Source organism: Jaculus jaculus, chromosome 1 (assembly GCF_020740685.1).
Source record: "Jaculus jaculus isolate mJacJac1 chromosome 1, mJacJac1.mat.Y.cur, whole genome shotgun sequence".
Lineage (NCBI taxonomy): Eukaryota > Metazoa > Chordata > Mammalia > Rodentia > Dipodidae > Jaculus > Jaculus jaculus.
The window spans coordinates 30,451,757-30,471,531 of NC_059102.1; the positions used below are offsets into that span (position 1 = coordinate 30,451,757).

Consider the following 19,775-nt stretch of genomic DNA (forward strand, 5'->3'; position numbering starts at 1 on the left):
CCTCTTTTTCTCTCTCCTCTCTTTTCACTCTCTATCTTCCTCTTTCTCTTTAAACAAATAAATAAAACTATAAAAACACACGTAGGCTATGTAATTAGTAACGTTTAGCTTTTTCCTAATCTTGAGGTTCTAATTATGATTTTTCTTCCAGATGTGCTCTTACAAAAACATGTCTATATTATGGTGGTTTCAACTCAGTTAAGTTCTATTAATTAATCAATTTATAGAGAGACCAACAGATAGAACTGGTGAGCTGGGGTCTTTTGCCACTGCAAATTAACTACAGACATGTGCATCACTTTGTACATTTGGCTTTATGTGTGGTACTGTGGAATTGAACCCACATCAGGGGTTCAGGCTTTGCAAGCAATTGTCTTTAAATGCTGAGCTATATCCCTAGCCCTAAAACAATTAAATTCTATTCAAGACATTCATGTTTAGAAATTAGGTATTTGATACACATTCTCAGCTTCTTAGTCAAGAAATAGAACTCATGTTTGTATTATACTTCAGTCATTTCAAGCTTTCAGTTTTGATGCTGAGAAAGTTACATACAGGGTAAACATTGCCTCCCATTTAGAGACACAGACAGGCAAATACAAAGGACTTAAACTTACTAGACACAATGCCCAGAAGCAAAAGCCACTGCTGAAGCCAGTAGCAGGTGTTACACTAAGTGCACATCTCAGACCTTCTCTAAGGAAACAATGGAGAAACACCCATGGACAACAAAGGAGGAAAAAATCAGACACAGTTATAGTAAATAGCAAATCAAGCCTGCTTCCTAGCCAGATAAGCATAAACCTTACCACGAAGCCTGTGTACCTCAGTTCCCTTTACCCACTGCATCATGTACAACTTCCAACAACGAAAATTACAAGGCATACAAAAAATAGGTCAAGTATGTTTGAAGATACATACTAAAAATCAAAGGTAAAGATACTAGAATGATCAGATAAGGAATTAAAAACAACTATGAAAAATATGCTAAGGACTCTTATGGAAAAATGAACCCCATGCAAGAATGAGTTATGTAAGTGGAGATATGGTAATATTTAAGAGTCAAAATCACATGATAGATAGCTGGGTGTGGTGGTGAATACCTTTAATCGCAGCACAGGCAGAGGTAGAAAGATCACTGTGAGTTCAGGCCAGCCTAGGGCTACAGAGTAAATAAATGCCAGGTCAGCCTGGGCTAGAGTGAGACTCTGTCTTGAAAAAAAAAAAGAACCACAAAATTAGATGCTAGAAGTAAAAACAATATGAAAAAATATGAAGAATACCTTTCATGTACTCATCAGTGGAAGATATTGCTGAGGAAAGAATCAGTGAATGCAAAACATACCATCAAAACTGAAATGCAAAAAAAAAAAAAAAAAAAAAAAACTGAAATGCAAGAAAAAAAACCCTGAAACGCAAAGGGAAAAAACAGAATATGGAAAAAAAAAAAAAAAAGAAGAATCCCAGGCCAATTATAAAAAAATGCAATGTAATGAGATAATGAGAATACCAGAAGGACAAAGAGAAGGAATAGAAAAAATGTGTGAGATAATAATTATCTAGGATTTTCCAAAATTAATGACAGATGCCAAACCATGGGTTTAAGAGATTCAGAAAACAGTGGCATAAGTAGAAAAAAACCATATTCATATTGATATCATATTAAAGCTGTAGAACATAAAAACTAAAGAATTTTGAAAGATGTCAGTGGGAGAATAAAGAATGTTATAGAGGAGAAAGGATAGGAATTACACTGGAATTTGAAAACATATAAGTGAGATGAAACTATAAGATGGATCAGCAGAATTAATATTGTGAAATGACTACATTACAAAAGGCAACCTACAGGTTCATTGTGTTCTCCATGAAAATTCCAGTGAAATTCATCACAGAACTAGAAAGAATATTAAAATCCATGGAAACACAAAGGACCTCTCAAAGTCAAAGCAATCTAAAGTAGGAAAGAGTAATGCTGGAGGTGTTTTAATTCCTGATTTCAAATTCTACCAGAGAACCATAGTGACAAAACAACATGGTACTGCCACAAAACCAGAGTACAAACACCAATAGAATAGAATAGAAATAAACCCACACAGGTATAGCTGCCTGATTTTCAACAAAAGTGTAAAAAACATCAGAGAACCACAAAAAAAAAAACCTACCTCCTACAACTGGTATTTTTTTCAAAGTTAGAAATAAATTACTACCATTCTTAATCTCCCTCAAACACACGTGAGTTTACAAGCACTCCCTCCACATCTTTTGTCAATTTGCTTTTCTTCCCATTTTCAATAATTTATGGAATTAAATCTAGGGTTAGATGCCTTAGATTCCTCCCAACTCAGGAGCTTTCTGCTTTACTTTATTTTCTAAAATAAAACTAGTGTTTAAAAACCTTTAAATTGGGCTGGTGTGGTAACTTAGCAGTTAAAGCGCTTGCCTGCAAAGCCTAAGGACCCATGTTCAACTTTCCAGATCTCGCATAAACCAGACACACAAAGATGAGGCAAGCACAAGGTATAACATGCCCACTAGGTGGTTCAATTACAGTGGCTGAGGCTGTGGTGCACCAATTCTCTCTCTCTCTAAAATAAAAATAGAATGTCTTTAAATTATCTGATATAATACACTTAAAGATAAATGCTTTTTCTATACAAAAAAAGCACATTAGAGAAAAAGCAGTCATGTCCAACAAACAACACTGGAAAATCTTGGCATGGACATGTAGTAGAATTAAACTAGATCCCTACAACTTACCCTGTAGAAAAATCAATTCAAGATGGATCAAGCTGGGTGTGATGGCACAAGCTAGTAATCTCAGCTCCTGAAAATGAGGGTTAGTGAGAATGGGGGGCAGTGGGAGCAGGAACCCTTCTGTAGTATTGATTGGAAAGCAAACTAGTACATCCATGCAAAAAAGTATGGAGATTACACAAAACAATTAAAACACAAGTACTATATGATCCAATTATCCCACTTCTTTATTTTTATTTTTTTTATTAGCATTTACCATGATTATAAAAAAAATCCCATGCTAATTTCCCCCCCACTTTCTCCTTTGAAATTCCATTCTCCATCATATTACCTCCCCATCACAATCAGTGCCACTTCTTCATATACATATGTGCCCAAAACAATTTTAAGTCATCAGTCCACAGACACTGGCACATCCATTTTTTTTTACAGTATTATTCACAGCAGCCAAGATATGGAATCAACCTAGATGTACATTAATAGATGAATAAAGAAAATGTGGTACATATATACAATGGAGATTTTTGTTAGCTGTAAATAAGAATGGAATTATGTCATTTTCAGTAAAATAGGTAGGATCAGACTTCATAATTTTAAGTTAAATAAGCCAGACTTGGAAAGACAAATAACTTTTTCTCTTGTATATGAAATCTAAGTTTAAAGATAGATAGATAGATAGATAGATAGATAGATAGATAGACAGACAGACAGACAGACAGACAGACAGACAGACAGTGTAGCAGACAGCTTTAGGTTCACTGAGATAAACTTCCAAAGCAGGCACAGTAATGGAGGAAGGGATTTATTGAAGCTTACAGATTCAGGGGAAGTTCCATAATGGTAGAAGAAGTTGGTCCCCTTTTAAAGGACCAAGCAGAGAGAGAAAAAGCAGCCCCAAGCCAAAAGCCATACAGCACCCTCCAGGAACTCCAGGCACTTTGTATATCTTTAGATTGGAATCTCAAATCCACCTTCGGTCTAGACCCTAAGATTCATCCAGTGACACCTCCTGCCAAGTGGCTGCAGATCTAAACTAGAAACTAATAAAACACTGGATAAATTGGGGGTCATCTATCAAAATGACCCTATTCTGCCCATGTCCCCCAATAGGTTTAAAACCATCACACATTGTAAATTGCATTTAGTTCAACTACAAAGGTCCTCAAAGTCTTGATCAATTTAGGATAGTCCTATAAAATCAAACAAGTTAACATTTATATTAACATATAAAGGCACAGAATAAACATTTTTTAAATATTTTATTTATATTTATTTATTTGAGAAAGACAAAGAGGCAGAGACAGGAGAGAAAGAGAGAATGGGCACACCAGGACATCCAGCCACTGCAAGCAAACGTCAGACACATATGTCCCCTTATGCTTTGGTTTATGTGGGTCCTGGAGTATCGAACCTAGGTCCTTTGGCTTTTCATGCAAGCCCCTTAACCACTAAGACATCTCTCCAGCCCCAGAGTAGACATTTTTAACTAGTATAAGGCACAGCAAAGAGAGACTAGGACAATGTAAACTCAACAACCATCAAGCAAACATCAAGCTTTTGTAGTTTTAAGTCCAGTATAACCAGAGATTGACAGTCTCCTGATTTTTTAATTCTGCCCATCCATCTGGGATGAGTAGCCTGGGAAAACTTCCATCCCTAGCTAACAGCCTCTATGGTAGCCCTTGTGTAGTCCTGGTAAATTCAAAACGTCTTTAGGTCTCCATGCAAACCATGGTCCATCTCCAATAGCTTTATCAGCCTATCATGGTCATCATGCCCTGTCTGATTCCACATCTCAGCAGCAGCACCTAGAAACCTGTGTACTTCATGACCACTCCACACATTTTTTATGCTTTCAAAATTAATACCAGGTGGGCAGGACAGCCATATTCATAATTCAGGAACAAAATAAATCATTACTTTGAGAAGCAGATTCCTTTTCTAGTCAACTCTTTTCCAAAAGAGTGTGTATTTTTATCATAGTTTTTCCTCAGGCATCCTCTCCATTGTTTTAATGTAAAGCAGTTGGGCCATCTTCTTTAAGATTGTTAATGTGTTGACAAGAGCAGCTTCAGTATCCTAAAACCAGTCTCAGTGCCTGTAATTTTAACTTGCTTGAGGTTTTTTAACTTAAAATTTTAAATCTCTCAGTCTAATATCTTTAGCCAAGCACATCAGTCCATTACAAATTTAACTTTAAATTTAATTTGATCCCTGGGCAGTAGAACACAGCCAGCCCTTATTCCAGTAGCCCAATTCCAACAGAGACCTCGGAAGTCTTTCCTTCCCCTTAGAAAACTCATAAGCTAAGCCTTGAAGTTCAATACTGTCTGTACTTAGCATTCTCAAACCCTCATCAGAATAGTCCATAAAATTTGGCTTACCACTCCAGAAGGCATCTTCAGTTGCAAGCACCAAGTCCATGCCCATTCCTCCAAAACAAAGGTTCCAAAAGACCAAAATCCACATGGTCAGATTCATGCCAGCCCACTCCTGGTACCAACTTCTGTAGCAGACAGCTTTAGGTTCACTGAGATGAACTTCCAGGCCAGGCACAGTCATGGAGGAAGGGATTTATTGAAGCTTGCAGATCAAGGGGAAGTCCCATAATGGTAGAAGTTGGTCCCTTCTTAAAGGACCAAGCACAGAGGGAAAAAGCAGCCCCAAGCCAAAAGCCACACAGCACCCTCCAGGAACTCTAGGCATTTTGTATATCTTTAGACTGGAGTCTCAAACCCACCATCATACCTTAGGGCTGGATCCTAAGCTCCACCCACTGACACCCCCCCCCCCCGCCAGGTGGTTACAAATCCAAACTACAAACTAATAAAATACGGAATATACTGAGAGCCATCTATTCAAACTACCACAGATAGATAGATTAAATAGACAGACAGATAGATAGGCGATAGAAAGAGAAAGGTGGGCAGAAAGATAGACTCAAAAAGGAGACTATATGGAAGGAAGAAGACTAGAACGAGAGAGACAGGCTGAGGGAGAGGGAGTTTAATAGGAAAAGAATATGATCAAAGTACAAAGATAGATACATATGATAGCATCAAAATGAGACCTATTACTTGTATACTAAAAATGTTTTAAGAGAAAAGCTATTATTAAAGTGTTGTGGTAGAAATGAACAACAACAAAAATTAACCAATTTAGAATTCTATAGTCAGTGAATTATCCTTTAAAAGTAAAGGAAAATGCTTTTCAGACAAATGAAAGCAGAGAATTTGTGGCCAGTAGACTCACTTTCCAAGAAGTGTTAAAGTCTTTAGAGAGATGGATCTAACAGACAGAAGCTCTAAATTATAAGGATACAGTCAAACTGCACTATTGATCAACTGCATAAAATAAACACCTCTAGAATGCTTCATCCAACAAAACCAGATGCATATTATTCCTGGGCTCTTATGAAACATTCAAGATAGATTACATTCTGGGCCATAAATCTCCTTAACAAATAGAATAGAAATCATACAACGTATATTGCCAGGGCACTATGGAATGAATTTAGAAATCAAGGAGATATCATTCAGTGATAAAGTGCTTTTCTAGAATGTGTACGGTCCTGGCTTCAATGCCAATGAAAATATACAATAACATATACTTGGTTATCCCCAAAATACTTGGTGATTAAACATAAATAAAAAAAACTTTTTGTGTGTATATCTGCAGGTATATGTATGTGCACATGTATGTGGAGGTTATGGGTTGATGTCAAGTGTTTTCCTCAACTTCTCTCCACTTTATTTACTGAGCAGAGTCTCTCACTTGAATCCAGTGAGGCTAGTCTACCCTGCCAGCTTGCCCCAGGGATGCTCTGACTCTGCCTCCCAAGTGCTAGGAATCACAGGCTGGCTTCCCTACATGCCCAGCCTTTGTGTGTGTGCTGGGACCCAAACAGTCCCCATCCATGCCCAGCAAGTGCTTTTTCCATTGAGCAACCTCCTCAGCCCCTAAACAGCACTTTCTAAAACACTTCTAAATAAACATGGATCAAAGAAGATATCTCAAAACAAATTAGTGTTTTCAAGTAAATGAAAATGAAATACAACAACAAACTAATGGGGTGCAGTGAAAGCAGTATTATCTTTATTAGGAAGGAAGACAGAGCCAATGCTAATAATCTAAGCTCCAACATTAGGAAGCTAGAAAAGCAATTAAATCCAAAGTAATCAGAAGAAATGAAATAATAAATAATAACCCAGGCATGATATTGAATATCTGTAAAACTAGCACTCAGGGAAATGAGTCAAAAGTGATTGCATGTTCAAATTCAGCCAAAGTGAGATTGTATAGGCCAAACCAAAATGGCAATGAATAAAAAATAAACAAAGAAACAAAAGCAAACTAATTAGAGCAAAAAATCAATAAAATTGCAAATTGAACATCAATATAAAAAGTGAAACCAAAATATGATTCTTTAAAAAGATCAATAAAACTGATAAACTTCTAGCTAGGTTAATTAAGTAAGTAAAAAGAGGAAATACCAATTACTAAAGTGAGCTGGGCACAGTGGCACATTCCTGTAATAAACTAATGTAATTTATCATATCAAGGTCAACTTTGGCTAAAGAATAAAAATCATATCATCATATAGGTAGTCACAGAAAAGCATTTGATAACATTGATTACCTAGTTATAATTTTTAAAAATTCAAAAAATGAAAATAGATGTTCACCTTGATAAAAGAATATCTACATAATAGCTACAAAATATGTATTGCTGACATTGTACTTCGTGGTGCAAATTCCTCTTTAGCATTTTACTGGAAATCAGAATTCATACAGCAAGACAAAAAAAAAAGGAATATAGACTGGAAAGGAAGAAGTAAAATTGGTTTTGTTCTCTGTTGCTATGCTTGCCCATATAGAAAATTGTAAAAACTAAGCAAACACTCCTAGAACTTAGTGATTGTAGCAAGGTTGCAAGATAAAAGTATAACATGGAGGAAATTGTTTCCTTGCATGACAGTAATGAACATTTAGAATTAGAAATTAAAATACAATACCATTTACATTAACACAAAAAATGAATTGAGTATAAACTTAACAATAGGTATACAATTTCTGTTTGAGAAAAACTACAAAACCCTGATGAGAGAACTCCAACAATAATCTCAATAAATTGACACCGATGTTGGAAAGGAGAACTCAGCATTGTTAAGATATCAGTTCTTCCCACTTGTTCTATAGATTCAGTGTAACTCCAGTAAAAATATCAGTAAGTACCTCCATTCATGCTCATGTGGAAGTACTAATTAAACTCAGCAGGGCTGGAGAGATGGCTTAGCTGTAAAGGCACTTGCCTGCCAAGCCTACAGCCCCATGTTCTACTGTCCAGTTCCCACATTAGCCAGATGTGGAAAAAAAAAAAAAAAAACCTCAGTGGGTCACACATTCAAGAAACAAAGGAGACATCAAAGTCAAAGGACTGGCCAGGAAGAAGGGGTTCAGTGGAATGAAAATAGGGAAGAGAAGGAAACAGAAGGGGATTATGACCCAATGCATTATGTATATGTATGAAATTGTTAAGAAATAAAATAAGACTTACATAAAATGTTTTAATAATAAATAAAATATTAGCATGTTATCTTATGAAAAGTAACTGATTCCAAAATTTATGTAGTCCCAATACAATATTAAATGAGTCTTCAATTCAATATTGGAGAAGAAATACAGTCAGGACTAATGCTTTCTGACTCAAGGCCCTGTATAGCTAGAATAACAAAGACCATTAGTATTGATGAAAGGATAGACAAATAGACCAACAGAACAGAATACAGAGCCCCAAAATAGACCAACTTGCAAGTTCAAGGCCAGCCTAAGCCTGGACAACTTTGGGAGACATGTCTCAAAGTTTAAAAAGAAATAGATCAGTAACTATATTTTTGTTGGTCTATATTATATCAATGAATCAATGAAGATATTACCATGTCTTCAACAGATGGTGCAGGAACAATTGGGCATCCATGTGCAAAAAAAAAAAAATTGTAATGCAAATTGTATACTTACACACACACACACACACACACACAACCTCAAAATGGCAATAGACATAAACTTAAAAGCAAAAGTATATAATTACTAAGAAACAAAGAAAATGTGAGTGACCTTGGAACACATGATAACTCTTTAAATCAAGACCAAATCATAATCTATGGAAGCAAAAATTGGCAAGTTGGGATTCATTACTTTAAGATTTCTGTTCTGTGAAACATCTCCCAGATAGAAAGTACCAGGCCAATGGGAAGACAACTCATAAATTGGAGGGGAAAAGGTGGTATAACACATGTAGTTGATAAAGTATAGTTGTCCAGAAAATACCAAAAGCTACTAAAAATTCAACAATAAAATGATCAACCTCATTAAGAAATCAACAAAAAATATCAATAGACACCATACTGAAAAATAAGTGTAGGTTAAAATTAAATGTATAAAAAGATGTTTAAGGTGGCTGGTAAGATGACTTGGTGGTTAAAGGCACTTGCTTACAAAATGTAATGGCCCAGGTTCAGTTCCCCAGCATATAAGTAAAGCTAGATGCTTAAAGTGATGCATGTATGTGGAGTTCATTTCCAGTGGCAGGAGGTCCTGGTGTGCCCATTCTCCCTCACACATTCATTCTCTTGCTTGTAAATAAATAAATAAAAATATTTTTTAAAAAGAAAAAATTCTCTCTATAGAAATTAATATGCAATTGGATATTTTAGCAGTTTTATACTGAAAAGTATAGCACATGTAATTTGCCATCTCACTGTTCTTAACAGGAAGCAACCTCCAATGTGTGTGTGCACATCAGAGGCAGGCATGTTACAGCACCTGGCAGACACACAGTGACTGGTCCCTTCAGCAGTCAGGTGGGGACAGTCTGAGTTCTACCCATGATACTTCAGTAAATTCCTCACCTGAACAAGAGTGGCAAGACACTCAAAAGCAGATCCCAGAAGTGACACTATACTCATTCCATTGCTGGAGTCTTTTTCAAATTTTTAGCAAAATACAAAAATGCAAAGATCACTGGTGTTCAGTTCAGATTCGTACACTGGATTCACTACACAGTCTGTCCATAGATGCACAAACAGCCAAGGCCAGTCTAATAGAACCCTGCATCATAATACTGTCCTCCAAGTGACGACTCCAACTTCTCAATAGACTCTGAGTCACAAGATTGTCACCAAAGTGACAGATTCCAGCTTCTTCTAAATTAACTATGTTTGAGTTTAAAATGCATGTAAATGGAGTCACAAATAGGCACAAAGGTTTTTTTTTTTTTGTTTGTTTGTTTTTATTTATTTATTTGACAGCGACAGACCGAGAGAGAAAGAGAGAATGGGAGTACCAGGGCTTCCAGCCACTGCAAACGAACTCCAGACGCGTGCGCCCCCTTGTGCATCTGGCTAACATGGGTCCTGGGGAATTGAGCCTTGAACCGGGATCCTTAGGCTTCTCAGGCAAGCGCTTAACCGCTAAGCCATCTCTCCAGCCCACAAACAGACACAAAGTTTTGTGCCTGTCTTCTTTCCTTCATGTGTGACTAAGATTTCACCACATTTACAGCTAGCTTGGAATTGGTTCATTCCATTGCTTGAATAAAGATCAACTTATTTAAAAAAAAAGAAAAAAATTCTCAAATATTTACTATTAGAAAATTGTACTGTAACACTGAGATACCATTCTCATCTCTTTAGAATGTCTAAAATTCAGCATCTGCAAAAGCCAGATGCAGCTGTGGAACAGCCGACATGCTCATTCATTGCACATGGGATAGCTGACTAACATAGTATGGCAGTTTATCACAAGATCAATCACACACCGTCTGCATTAGCAATTATACTCTTTAGTATATATGCAAATAAGTTGAAAACACATTCCCATCCAAAAACAAAACTACAAATGAATATTTATAGTAGCTTATCATACCTCAAACCTGGAAACAACTGAGATATCCTTCACTAGGTGAATGTGAAATATAAAATAGTCAAAGGAAAGGCTATTACTAAATAATGAAGAGAATTAAAGTACCAGACCACCAAAATATTTGGAGAATCTCAGATGCACGTGCTAAGTGAGAAACCTTCATGTTGTAGAATTCCAACTATAGAATCTCCTAGAAAAGGCAAAACTATGGAGACAGTAAAAAGATAAGAGATTGTCAGGATGTGGTAAGGAGGGAGGGAGAAATAAACAGGTGGAGCCAGGGGATTTGCAAGGCATTGAAACTGTATTCTGTGATGGCAGGTACATATCAATGCAAATCTGTCAAACTAACAGAATTGAAAACACAAAAATTGAAGGAACCTTAATATACACAATAAAGTCAATAGTACATCAATATTAACTCATCGACAGTAACACATCTACAACTCTAATTCAAGGTGTTAGTAATGGGAGATTGTATATAAGGAAGGAAAGGGAATTCTTTGTATCCTCTGCTTGGTTTTTTATAGTCCTAAACTGCCCTAAAAATAAAATCTATTAATTAAAAAAACAACAATATATTATTTCCTATTTCTAGACTTGTTAGGCAATAATCTCATTGGGTTTGCAAGTAACTTTATGTAAGCCATGTTTATAGACAAAAATCATTATTTTAAAGCCGGGTGTGGTGGTGCACGCCTTTAATCCCAGCACTCAGGAGGCAGAGGTAGGAAGATCACTGTGAGTTTGAGGCCACCCTGAGAATACAGGGTAAATTCCAGGTCAGCCTGGGCTAGAGTGAGACCCTACCTCACAAAACCAAAAATAAAATAAAATAAAATAAAATAAAAAAATCATTATTTTTCTTTTCTTTCTTTTTTTTTTTTTTTAGGTAGGGTTTTACTCTAGCCCAGGGTGACCTGGAGTTCACTCTGTAGTCCCAGGCTGTCCTTGACCTCACTTGATTCTTCTACCTCTGCCTCCCACTGCTGGAATTAAATGCATGTGCCATCATGCTTGGCTTACTTTTCTTCTTTTTAAAACTTTTTATTGATTATTAAGTTGCAATAAGAGAAAGAGGGTACGGGGGAGAATTGGCATGCCAGGGCCTCTAACTACTGTAAACAAACTGTAGACATATGTCCTACTTGTGCATCTAGCTTTACATGGGTACTGGGAAATTGAACTAAGGCTATCAGGTTTTGCAAGAAAGCACCTTTAACTGCTAAGCCATCTCTCCAGCTCCCATTATTTTACTTTTCTAACCCTAATTAGTTATCAAGTGTTACTTATAGTAAAGATAGTCATTTATAAAACACAAAAAGGGGGCTGGAGAGATGGCTTAGCAGTTAAGGTACTTGCCTGTGAAGCTTAAAGACCCATGTTCAACTCTCCAGATTCCACATAAGCCAAATGCATAAAGGTGAGGCAAGCACAAGGTTGCACATGCCCACTAGGTGGCACAAGCATCTGGAGTACGATTGCAGTGGCTAAGGCCCTGTCTTGCTAATTCTCTTTGTCTCTCTTAACAACCCCCCCAAAATATTATAGTTAATATTTCTTCAGAAAGATATTAATGTTAAAGTTATAAAACAATTATTAATAATCTAGATAATGTCTTGGGTTTTTGTATTTTAGAAATAGTTTCTCACTCTAGCCCAGGCTAACCTTAAACTCACTTTCAGGTTAGCTTAAACTCATGGTGACCTTGGCCTCCTAAGTGAACCATTGTGTCTGGCTTCAACAATGAAGTTTTTAACTGACTCTCCCGATTAGCATATAAAAACCCAATTTGAAAAACAAACAACAACAACAAAATACAATTTGCAATGTGCTCCCATAGAACAATCTTATCTTACTTTTGGTTTCATTTATTTACTTTTACTTTCTTTCACAGACGCTCACACGCTCAGGTGAAGTTTGCATTTGGTGGCTAGAGGACTGTACTTGTGTAGGCAAGATGTATCTGAACACTACGGTAAGTGGCTCTAATGAATCAATTTTTAAAATGCTGTTTCTAAACCCAGTCTGCCTTTCTGCAGTCACGTTTCAGTGGTCTGTGGAAATACTTGCTAATACATTTTCACCTTACAGATTTATAGTCATCCTCACATATGGTCCATGGCACAGCCTGAAAGTGGGAGCATGCGGGTGCCTAGGAAAGGGTTGTTTGCCTAAGGCGACAGTTATTTCTGGACTCCTAGTGGTTTCTGTCTCACTCATGCTGTAGGGTTCATTGTGGACAGCAGGTTTGGCTGCTGCATGCAAACTCTCAGAAAGGCAGGTTGATGAAGAGTTCCATCAACAGTACGATGGTAAGGAAGCAAGAGTGTGCTTGAGGGTCATTGCTTTTGCTCAGAAATGGAGGAACTTAGTGGCTGTAACTAGCAAATGGCCCTACTCTATGAGAACATCAGTTAGAAATGAGAGAATTGCTGCTCTAAGTAGCTTAAGCTAAAAATTAAAACATGGGCATTACTGGCTCGGGCAACCATACAGCACAGTACTTGCCTAGGCTACATGTGCCTTAGCCCACATTACCACCAGTCTCGTCTTTCTCCATGTTCACTGTGTCCTCAGAGGCCTCATTCAGTGCACAGCTTCCTAAAATGGGGGTCGTGACCCCATATGGGGTCATGTAATAAATGTGGGCATTAAGAACATTTTGACAATGGTAAAAGGAGTCTGAATGCACAATGATCAAATTTTAATTTCAAATCAAACACTTGCTGAATCTGAGGTGCTTTTGGAAGTGCCTGGCCGGGTTGCATCACGGAACTTCACTGTGGCCTGGGTTCTAACCACACAAGATGGGCCCTGCATACTGCACATGCCATCTTGCCACACACTGCCAAGCATTGCCTAAAACACCTCCACCCAGATTTGCAATTATTATATGTTATGAATTGCAGTATTTGCTGCAGTACAAAGTTCTGTGCTCTCATAGAAACATAATAGCTCACTTATGATAAAAGGGCTAACTCTTCCTGCTATCACTCCTCATTGGGTGTGGCGGTGTGATTCAGATGCCCCATTAACTCCTGTGTTCTGAATGCTAGGTCCCCAGCTGGTGGCAGTTTGGAATTTGGAACCTCCTAGAGGTGATGTATTGCTGGGGACAGGCTTATGTGTATTATAGCCAGCTTTCCCTTACCCATGTTTGGCACACTCTCCTGGTGCTGTTGTCTACCTAATGCTGGTCAGAAGGTGATGTCCACCCTCTGTTCATGCCATAGTTTTCCCCTGCCATCAAGGAGTTTCTCCTCAAATCTTGAGCCAAAATAAACCTTTTATCCTACAATCCCCTCTTGGTTGGGTGTTTTCTGCCAGCAACATGAAGCTAACTGCAACAGTGGGTAAATATCAAATCAGTACATCGTTGGGATGTGTTGCGTTAGAATATTTGATTTTAAAAATTGTTGACTTGAGTTGCATACAAAATGTTCATTGAATTTTATCTTGGGATTAGGACAGCATTTCCAGCAATTTCTGAAATGCCCCTTAAGCGTCTTTCTGCCATTTTATATTGTGTGTTTAGGTCAAGAAGTATTCTCAGCATTGACTATTATAAAATCAACATATTAATCAACTTTAAATATCTTTACAAATGCCGGGCGTGGTGGTGCATGCCTTTAATCTCAGCACTCAGGAGGCAGAGGTAGGAAGATCGCCGTGAGTTCGAGGCCATCCTGAGACTACATAGAGAGTTCCAGGTCAGCCTGAGCTAAAGTGAGACCCTACCTCGAAAAAAAAAAATATCTTTACAAATGCTCAGTGTCTTTTCAGTATCAAATATTCATCCATGATTTGATTCTTTATGTAAAAATAAATGAGCCTATCCATATCATTAGCATTAAAATGTGCTTTCCTCTTTAATAAATGGTAAAATTATAGGCATGCCAAAGAATTACTCTAAAGTAAATTTCTTTATGATTTTTTTTAGCAGTAGATGTTTGATCTCTATACTATGTTTTTGTTTTTTTCAAGGTGGGGTTTCACACTAGTCCAGAAAGACCTGAAATTTACTATGTAGTCTCAGGTTGGCCTCAAACTCATAGCAATCCTCCTACCTCTATCTCCTGAGTGCTGGGATTAAAGACATGCACCACCACGTTCAGCTGTATACTATTTTATATAACTATATGCCCAGGGTCATGTAAAACTTTCTCATGTAAAAATGGACTATGACTAGAAAAGATTAAGAAGCCCTGATTTAGTGGCACCCAGCTGTCATAGTGCTGACATCACATCATAATTTTAGGGAAGGAAACAGTTGACAGTAGGAGAAAGTTTCTCTCTCTATAAGCCTATGAGAGAGAAAAAAAATATATATATTAATATATATCATATAAATATACAATTATATATTAATATATAACTAATATATTATAGCATAATATATTGTTGATATATATTATATATAATTATCCTCTAGTGAATAATCACATGGATAAGCAGGTGAGAAATGCTAACTGGCATAAGCTCACTGCTATAAATGGGGTTGGATTCATTCCAGTAAGCCCTACAAATAAGGGAGGTAGTTTGCCAGTGTACATTCTAGAAGGAAGGTGTCTAGGCATTGGCTAACAAATAACAACAGTCCATAACACCTGCTTCAATGTGATGTTATTACTTCTGCCAAGTCCACAATATGTTCTGCGTAAAATAATGTAAGAAAATTCAAAGCTCCAGTAAATAATGATAATGTGTTTTTTTTTTCTGTTCTAATGATTTGGTACATTACACAGTTCTTCATGAGCTATGGGTCTTAGTAGATCAGAGAGTTATAATCCTTCCCCTTTATAAAATCAAAATCTCAATTTTACAAGACTAAGTATCATCCTTATATAATATAAGAAAAATAATATAATTCAACAGAATCAATAGAACTCTACCCCAACAGTAAAGATATAATTAATTGCCTAAAAGACCATGAATTTTAAGAACCCTCCATAATCTCTGACAAAGATTTGGACGTGTTGATTCTGTTGGAATTTCTAGAACTTGAAGAGATCTTGTACCTCCATCTGGTCACATCTCCTTTTACAGACGAGAGGCATATGTTTAATAACAGCCCTAGGGGCCCATAATACCAGAACTTAACCTTTTCCCCTTTGGACAACACATGATACAGGTACCATCAGAAGGCCTTGGACAAGCTTCATTGAGCTCCAAACAAGTCCTGGTGCAACCTGTAATGGGAAAAGACATTGGTGTTTCCTTACTGGAATATCCCACTGCCGTACAAAGAAATGATCTCTGGACATACCTAGTGATACTGAGGCCAGATATTTCTGCTTGTGCCATTGCTGTGTTCCCTGTGAACACTTTGGCAGTTATCTCAAGGAGCCCAGCTCAGCATCACCATGGCTACATGCCCTTGATGACACTTGCAGGGGACATAAGACTCCTATGGCTATTGCTATAGTTTTCTAGAGTAGACCTCTATTGCTGTAGAATGGAGAAGTCTGACAGATCATTTGGTGAATGTTACACACACACAGCCCACAGAGGTCCCATAAAGGCTTCAGCTAAGTAAATGCTAATAACAAAAGCCCACTCAATTGGGAGACTGTTGTGTGCTATGAGCCAGAACCTATGAGCACTGTTACAGCGATGGGACCCTGGGAAGACTGCAACACCTCTTCGGCCTTTCTTTTCTTGTCTACAAAACGATGATGTCTTAAGCTTATTTTTCAGTCCTAACATTCTCTGATTGTACTACAATGCAAAACTATTTTACAATGAACCTGATTCCTTCAGAAAATTTAATGGAGTTAAGTTTATTCCCTTAGGCATCAGATTATGTGTAAATAATTGTGAAATAAATACAAATCTGGTATGCATTTCTTTGGTGAAAGTATATTCTCCTATAAACTTCTATTAGACTGAGAACCTGCAAAGGATGCTGTGTCTCCCCATGATATTATAGTTTAAAGCCAAAAAAAAAAGAACAGTACATTGTACCATTCTAATTTTAGAATTAAAAAAAATGTGGAGATATTCCTGTGATTTCCCATGCAACTGGTTAGTTAATACATGTTGAGTTCATGATCTGAATTAGGTACCACTGCACACTTGTTGCTCTTCTCATTCTGTGGGCTTTTCCAAATGTTGTGAGCATTTGAAGTATAAGGGAAATGCTAGAATGGAACCCAGCACCTTGTTCACTCTGAGTGTAAGGTTAACCCCAGATCTCCATCCCCAGCCTAGTAGGTTTCTTGTTCCTTCAGTAGGCTTCATTCTCTGGGGTTTATCTTGAACAGGCAACCACTCTGGCATGTTCTCCTTCGACCCTCTCTGCAGCCGTGGGGACTGTGGATGGCTATGTGTACTTCCTGGATATCGTCAATGTGGAATCCCCACGCCTGATTCAAAAGGCCTTCCTCTCAGCATCATCGGTGCAGCACATCATGTAAGCACCACCTGCTGTGGCAGCATGGCTCAGCAGGCCTATGTTGAGGCTCCAGGGTAACCATCACATTACCCAACATTATACTAAATGGAGAAATACTAAAAACATTTCCAGTAAAATTTGGAAAGAGACAATGGCATGCTTACTTCTTTCCACTCCTATTCAATATAGTGCTATAAGTCTTAGCTAGAGCAATAAGATAAAAGTTAAAGGGTATAAATAGGAAAGGAAGAAATCAAATTATCCCTATTGTGGGGCTGGAAAGGAGGTTTAGCACTTAAGGCACTTGCCTGCAAAGCCTGAAGACTCATGGTCGACTCCCCAGATCCCACATAAGCCAGACACACAAGGTCTCATATGCACACAAGGTAGTGCACACATCTGGAGTTCGATTGCAGTGGCTAGAGGCCATGGCATGTTAATTCCCCTCTCATAAAAAATTACATAGCCAAAAAAAATTACCCCTATTGCAATTGACATGATTCTTATGTTTTAGAGACCCTAAAGATTCCACCAAAAAACTCTGATCTGATAAACACTTTCAGAAAGGTAGCAGGATACAAAACAGACATACAGAAATCAGTAGCTCTTTTATATACCAATAATGGACATACCGAGAAAGAGATTGGAAAAAAATATCATTTTCATAATAGCTTCAGAAAAATAAAGAGAATATCCAGGAGTAAACCTCATCAATGAGGCAAAATAACTCTATTATATAAACTTTAAAATATTGAATAACTTGACAAGGACACTAAACGATTGAAAGACCTTCCATGGTCATGGATTGGCAAATTAATGTGACAAGGGCTAAATTACCAAAAGTAGCTGGGTGTGGTGGTGTATACCTTTAACCTCAGCACTCCAGAGGCAGAAGTAGGAGGATTGCTGTGGGTTCCAAGCCAGCCTGGTACTATAGAATGAGTGCCAGGTCAGCCTTGGATAGAGTGAGACCTAGCCTCAAATAAAACAACAATAAACAACCCAAAAGTAACTTACAGAGTCAACAAAGTCCCCATCAAATTCCAGTGACATAGTACTAGAAAAAAAAAATCATAAAATTCAAACAGAAACACACAAGTCCCCAAATAGTCATAGAAACTGTAAGCAGAAAGAACAATGTTGGAGGTATCAAAATACCTGATATCAAATGATACTAGACCCTAGTACAAAGACAGCATGGCATTGGCACAAAACAGACATGCATACCAATAGAACAGAACACAGGAGCCAGAGATAAATCCATACAAGTTACCTAATTTTACCCTAACCCTGGAAAGGATTATACTAAGTGAGGTAACCCAGGCCCAGAAAGCCAAGCGCCACATGATCTCTCTCATATGTGGATCCTAGCTACAGATGACTGGGCTTCTGCGTGAGAATGAAAACACTTAGTAGCAGAGGCCAGTAAGTTAAAAAGGAGACATAAAGGGAAGAGAAAGGAAGGGAGGAGGGTACTTAATAGGTTGGTATTGTATATATGTAAGTACAATGATTGTGATGGGGAGGTAATAAGATAGAGAATGGAATTTCAAAGGGGAAAGTAGGGGGGATTACCATGGGATATTTTTTAATAATCATGAAAAATGCTAATAAAAATTTTTAAATAAATTAAAAAAATAAAAGTATATTTATTATTTGAGAGAAAGAGAGAGAGAATTGGTGCACCAGGGCCTCCAGCCACTGCATACAAACTCCAGATGCATGTGCCTCCTTGGGCATCTAGCTTACATGGGTCCTGGGGAATCTAACCAGGGTCCTTTGGCTTTGCAGGCAAGTGTCTTAACTACTAAGCCATCTCTCCAACCAAGTTGCCTAATTTTTGACAATGGCATTAAAAATACAATTCACTGGATAAAAAGAGCCTTTTCAATAAATATTGTTGGGAAAAGTAGATATCCATATGTAAAAGAATGAAATTAGATATGTATCTCTCACTCTAAACAAAATGAATTTAGGCTGGGGAGATGTCTCAGTGGATAAAGTGCTTGCTAGACAAGCATGAATACTTGAGTTCAGATTCTCCAAATCCACGTAAAGTCATATGTCTGTAATCCTAGCAGATCTACATTAAGAGAGAAGTAGAGGACAAGAAAATCTGGACCAAATGTCCTGAAGGATGGAGCAGGGAACAAGGAGAGATCCTACCTCAAATGAGGTGAAAAGCAAAGTCTGATACCCAAAAGTTGTCCTCCAACTTTCACATGTGTGTCATGGCACATGCATGACCACATCACACACAGATACACACACTCATACTGAAAAATCAATTTAAAATGAATTAAATATCCTAAATATATCTACATATACCTAAACATAAAGAACTGCAAAAATTAAACAACAATCCCTTTCCAATCTCCTAGTCAATTAATGGGCTAATGAACTGAGTAGATGGTTCTCAAAGTTAGAGACACAAATAACCAAGAAATAAATATGTTAGATTACATCTCATTGTTTTTTTCTACCTTGAAGAACTTGTAGAAATGTTCTATTAGGTTCTTCATTTTGATAAAAAAAATATTTTTATTTATTTATTTATTTGAGCAAGAGGAAAAGAGAGAGAGAGGCAAATATAAAATAGGTATGCCAGGGCCTCTAGCTGCTGCAAATGAACACTAGACACATGCACCACCTTGCGCATCTAGCTTATGTGGGTCCTGGGAAATCAAATCTGGGTCCTTTGG

The 19,775-nt window shown here is 37.4% G+C and overlaps 1 protein-coding gene across 1 annotated transcript in view; it reads left to right on the forward strand.

Annotated features, from left to right (window-relative positions):
* The window catches only part of Cfap43 (cilia and flagella associated protein 43), a 105,765-nt gene that overhangs the window by 28,926 nt on the left and 57,064 nt on the right, over window positions 1-19,775 (forward strand). Inside the window, exons 10-11 of the mRNA XM_045161221.1 lie at window positions 12,574-12,654; window positions 16,943-17,091. Of these exons, the coding sequence (XP_045017156.1) occupies window positions 12,574-12,654; window positions 16,943-17,091 (230 nt within the window). The remainder of the gene's footprint in view (window positions 1-12,573; window positions 12,655-16,942; window positions 17,092-19,775) is intronic.